General features: G+C 40.9%; 1 protein-coding gene across 1 annotated transcript in view; it reads left to right on the forward strand.

Moving 5' to 3' along the window:
* Positions 1–5,196, forward strand: part of LOC131706621 (phospholipid phosphatase 3-like) — a 31,366-nt gene extending 26,170 nt beyond the window's left edge. Inside the window, exon 6 of the mRNA XM_059008049.1 lies at positions 2,193–5,196. Coding sequence (XP_058864032.1) covers positions 2,193–2,297 — 105 coding nt within the window. The 3' untranslated portion in view covers positions 2,298–5,196. The remainder of the gene's footprint in view (positions 1–2,192) is intronic.
* Positions 5,197–6,000: the final 804 nt, after the last annotated feature.

Consider the following 6,000-nt stretch of genomic DNA (forward strand, 5'->3'; position numbering starts at 1 on the left):
CTGGGTCAGAGGCGGGGCAGTTGAGAAACAGCACACTCTGTCCAAAGAGTTTCCACTTGTTGTTGGTGACCAGTGAAGGGTGTAGATTGGAAGATTAGCTTCAGTCCAGTTCCTCCAGGGATGCAATCACAGTCACTCTGGAACCAGTTAAAGAAAGGGGAAGGAAGCTCTGACTGGGCAGTGCACTCGGAGTCTGGTGAGTAGCTATGTGCTTGACTGTGTCATGTGGAGGGCTGTCTGCCTCCAGTCTCAAGACAGGATCACAGGAAATGCGTTTCACTGGTCCGAGGCAGAGAGAATCACAGCTGAACTCTGAAATGATCCCGTACCACTGTTTAAATTCTAATTAGTATTATTGTATCCTATTAGGCTCTAATAACAGCAGATCGTGTTCTTATTATATCAGTCTTTATTTGTGTGTATGCTGCACACACACACACACATACACACGCGCACGCACGCACGCACGCACGCACACACACACACACACACACACACGCGCACGCATGCACGCACGCACACACACACACACACACACACAGTGCAGCTTGATTTTTATTCCATCAACCATTACCCTCATTCTGCCTATACATAATATAATGAATGGCTTTGCATTATACCCAATCCAATCACATTGTCTGTTATCATATCACATCCAAAGAGCCGGTACAGAGCTAGACTGACACATTCATATGCACAGTACCGGCACAAATTATTGAAACAGCCAATGATTTCCAGCAAGTCTAGGGCTGGGGATTGCGTTGCCCGTGTTTCCTCACTCAGACCCCTTACTTACTAAATACCCGGCTATCTCTGAATAGAAAACCGTCTCCTCTTTACAAAATATGCGAAACATTTTAATGAGCGAGACATCTCACAGGTAGAATGGTCCCCCAAAATGTTCTTCTTGTTCTAGGAAAGCAGCACAGATGGGGACGGGGAGTTTGTAGCTGGATAACTTCACTCTGCTCATTAACTGTCTTGGTAACCCTAAATAGAAAATCAGCTCCTCTTTAAAAATATGCAAGAGATTTTAATGAACAGTCTGTCAATGGTGAAGCCCAAATCGTGCTGCAAATAGTTTGCATATGATTATCTTTTCAGGGAGACCGAGATATTTAGTAAGTAAAGGGTCTAAGTAAATGGCAACGCAATGTCCGTTATTTGTGGCGGTCCTGTGTATCTGTATCTCATCCTCATGACAGTGTTTCATGACAGTGTGTACGTCATTCTTACCCTTGATCTTAGGTACTTTTTACACACATACAGTTAGTCATGTTTTTACTCAAACCAAGATGGTGTAACTCTGGTTTTGCAGTTGAGCCATCAATGACTAAGCAAGTAAATGAAAAAACACACACACACTATGTCATGTCTTCAAATCACATGCCAGGCTTAAAATTGCAACATTTAGAAAACCACCTTTTTTCACGGTTCAAGTTTAGTGTGAAATATACATATTATAAGGCATGTGGAAAGCATTGTAGACAACAAAAGCAACTTGCACCATAGTGAACTTTATTTAAAGGCAAGTACCCATACTTGTTAAACTTGAGGCTCTGGTTTTTTTAAAAAAAATGTTTTAATTAAATCCAGTAACTCAGCACTGAGATGATGGGAAGATGGTTCACTGAATCAGTTCCCTTCATTTCCAGATTACACTGTCGATCCACAATCTGTGCTGCAAGCATTAGGGTCCCATTTGACCACACTTGAAGTGTAATCATGAAGCTAGTCTCAGCCAATCAAGATGCCAGATTTCATTCCAGTATTTTGTGCACAGAACCATTAAGTGGAGATAGACTCAGGACAGAGGGAAGGAGACTCTTCTTCACACAGAGAGTGGGGAGGGGATGGAATGGGTTACCTAGTCATGTTGCTGAAGGAGACTCTTCTTCACACAGAGAGTGGTGAGGGGATGGAATGGGTTACCTAGTCATGTTGCTGAAGGAGACTCTTCTTCACACAGAGAGTGGTGAGGGGATGGAATGGGTTACCTAATTATGTTGTTGATGCTGAATCACTTGGATCCTTTAAAACATAACTTGACAAAGGTTTGAGGTCAATCAGTTAGCATAGATGGGCCGAATGACCTTCTCTCATTCATAAAGATACTTATGTTATAAAAAATATCTTTGAAGAAAGTTTGAAACTATTTTTAAAACCTGGTTTCCCCTCCTCTGCTTGCATAGGCTTTTCACATTTCCTGCATGTTCAAGACCAAGACTCCAGCAATGAGTGACCCTTCGGACAGTTTGGACAGCCCTGTGTCCAGCAACCTCCACAGCAAGTGCTAGTGGACGGGGGGGGGGGGGGGGGGGAGATGTCTACCTGCCGCTATGGGAGAACGAGGGACAAGCTCCCCACAAAGCAGCTCCAGTGCAGATTGCACAGTTTATACCACACAAGATAACTTTTTTTTACTCAAGTTGGAGTTTGGTATTCACTTCCACAAGCTATTGGTAATCTTACATTGCCTTGGCTATTGACAGCTAGTCCAAAACTCACAGCGCAGTAAAAAAAACTAAAAAGCTAAAAGACATTTGGCAGCGCATTGAAATCATTGTATCTGTAAATACCAGCAACCAAGGGTGCCTGTGGTTTTTAAACAGGGAGCAATGTGGACACAGGTTGAAAGTGGCTGTGCTGCGCTTGCCTTCACACACACACACATGGTATTGAATTACAGTATTAAAGCCCAGTGAAAATGTATTGTCTTTGGTTATATAGTTTAAGGTGTTGAAGGGGGTTTGAATGCACAAGCCTTTCTCCTCTGATTTCAATCAGGACTTCCAGAAACTGTCATTTTGGCACTCGGCAGCTTGTGCGGGTCGTCCCAAGAAGAAAATGAGGTGGGAACGATAAGTGAACTGCTCCTTCACCCCCCAGTCCTGTAAACAAGACGTTCCGTCCCATCTTTCTCCCTTAGTAAAGACTGTGCACTGGAGCTGAAACAAATCACAGAATCGTTCAGTTTAACAAATCTACACACATCTATAAATATATAGAGATATGCAAATATATTTTTTATTTTTAATAAAAGCGTATTTAGCTCAAGCTGCTAAAGATTTTTTTGTAAACTTTGTAAGAACTTTTGTAAATAGTAATAAAAAAAAAAAAATAATAATAATAATAATAATAATAATAATAATAATAATAATAATAATACAGTAGTCTCCGGCTAAGAGAACACCCCTCAGGAAGCAAGCAAAGTGTTTTTATAGCTGAACTGTTCTCTAAAACGAAGTTAGCCACCAGACACAATCTGAATCAATAAATACAAATGTATTACTTGTCATGACGCACGTCCATCAACATGTGAAATTAACAGAATAAGAGGAAAGCAATCGGCAAGTGTATGTTAACTATAATAATACCATTAATAAACTAACTGTTTCTGTCAAGAAAATGCTGCAGCAAAATACAAGACATGCACATTATTTAACAGAATGGTGAAGCAACTCACCAGCACGGGAAACGCCAGATTGCTCGACGACTTCAGGTTTTTTTTTCAAGAGCTCGAACAATTTCTTGTAGCAAGAGAAACAGCGGCGCATTTCGCTGTTTTGTTTGCATGCCGTTTTTTAGCGATGAGGTGCACTCGTGGAAATCAGGATGCAAAACGAGGCCATGACATGACGACGGTTCTGGAAAGATTTAATAAACCAATCGGTGTGCCTGAAGGCACTCTCGCGATGACAAGTCGCTTTTGAAAAGACTGAATAAACCATTTTGATTTAAGTTTTGACAATGATGACGATCAGGTTACAAAACAGTAACCGTTGTGAACGAGTCACTATCAGTGCCAAGAAGGTGTTCTTTTGCATGAAGTTCCTGTTCTTCAGGCAAAGTGTTCTCTTAGGGTTTTCTTAGACTACTGTATTAAAAAAGATTCATAATAGATCAAAGACCGACTCTCCAGCTAGATTTAACAGACTGAATTTTATTTTTTAAAAGTGCTATATACAGATCAATTGCTTTTTGGTGACCTGATTTTAAAATGTAAAAAGTAATTAAGTATCAGATGTCATTTGAATTGCTTTTGTATATTTACAGTTATATCGGGTTTGAACTCATTCTGAGTGGGTTCTGCTGCTCCATTGTGATTTCATATCGTTTTTCTCTCAATCTGCCTTTGACTGCTTGTCCGGAGAATCCTAAATGCCGGGGCTAACAGCACCCCTCATTCCATTCAAACATGTGACAGTGTGACCTTTCAACTTTCTTAGCCGGAATTAAGACAACAGTGCTCATACGGTTAACATGATGTGAATGGAGCGAGGAAGGGTGTTCAGTCCAGGCATTTAGGATTCTCCTGACAATCTCACAGCCAGGTAAAGGCAGTTCCAAAGAGAAATAATAATGAGTCACATTTGAAGCTACGTGCTCCTAAAGATTTCAGGTCCACTCAAGCTGTTTATCAGTTTTTTTTACATAGCTGGTACATTTCTCCTGGAAGTTGAAACAACTTGGCACGGCTGCTGGAAACTCAAAAACACGAAAACAGTTCATTACTGGAGCCTGAGGATTATTCAATTATATGCAAAATGTGTAATAATAAAAAATGATGTATTGCTTTCAAAAATCAAATGCACCTTTTATATAGCGAAGGTTCTTTCATTTTCTTTATTTTTTTACAGTGTATAGATCAATGTAAATAAGACACTTGAAACAGTGTTATTGCAAATTTCACTTTGCATTGACCAAGACAGAAAGAAACATTCTTCCCTCTCCTTCGAGTCTGTTTTGCTGTTGGTCTTTTGGTGCAGACTTCTTCACGTCAGGTTATTTTCCAGTTATTTCCTTCCTGAGTTACAGGAAATAAGACCCCACCTAACCCTACATCGCTTCCTGCTAGCAGCATAGAATGCAAGGCTGAGGTAGGGTTCAATTAACTGTAACACAGGAAGTGAACTTATAGAGTGGCTGGATAAAAGGGGAAACGTTTGAAAAACAAAATCATCAACATGTTGGAGCTGTTAACCTTGGATAGTGTGCCTTTATGTTATTTTTAAAGCTATGTAATGTACATAAAAATGGTGTACCGCTGTCTGTATGTGAAAGTATTAGAGATCTCTATTTCCCTGCCCTAGGTCCCGTTTTAGTGAGTAGAGACAAGGGAACATGGATTTAACCACTGTATTCATTCGTGTCAACATAAATGAATAAAAGACAAATGTGAAACCTTTTTACTAACTTGGGCTCCTGAATTTCATTCCTGTTAAAATGCAACACAGTCCTGCATGTACAAACGAGCATAAGAACGAGAGGACAGCGTTCGAGCCCATCGGAGCTTGTCTGGGATCCTTGAAGACCCCGGTGATTGCATGAAGTGGAATACGTCTTTCTTTCAATTCGATCTCCACTTCATTTCCACCTGGGCAGAACTGCACAAAGCGATTATTCAGATGGAGTTCTTTCCAGACTTTCCAGGTGAGGAAGGTGTTGATTTAGTTAGTTTGCCATTCTAATGGAAAGCAGATCTGTCAATCAACACCATGCCCCGCCCCTGGGTGTCATACCCTGGTGGCAGATCTGTCAATCAACACCACACCCCGCCCCTGGGTGTCATACCCTGGTGACATCTGTCAATCAACACCACACCCTGCCCCTGGGTGTCATACCCTGCCTGTTGTGGAGAACTCAACCCCAGTAATCAGATACTCAGCCTGGGTAGCTTGTATGGATCTGACGTTATGTAAGCCCAGGGTGCACAGTACTGCATTATGCTCAGAAAATCAAATTACAGTCAAACCTGTTCAATATCCCTGCTGTTAATGTTCCCCTCACGTGTCCCAGCCAGAATGCACTGTGGTGGAAATCAATTACATTCAACTCATCTGGAAAGCAAAACAGAAGACCGTTTACATGCAACATCCTGTTTAAAGTTATTACACAGCACTGAAATATTCAGCTAACACATGCAGCATATGCCGTACATGAACTGTGGCTTTAGAATGAACTGAATTAATTATATTTAATGGACTATGCTGTAATTAA

This window comes from Acipenser ruthenus, chromosome 36, assembly GCF_902713425.1.
Source record: "Acipenser ruthenus chromosome 36, fAciRut3.2 maternal haplotype, whole genome shotgun sequence".
In the NCBI taxonomy this organism is placed as follows: domain Eukaryota; kingdom Metazoa; phylum Chordata; class Actinopteri; order Acipenseriformes; family Acipenseridae; genus Acipenser; species Acipenser ruthenus.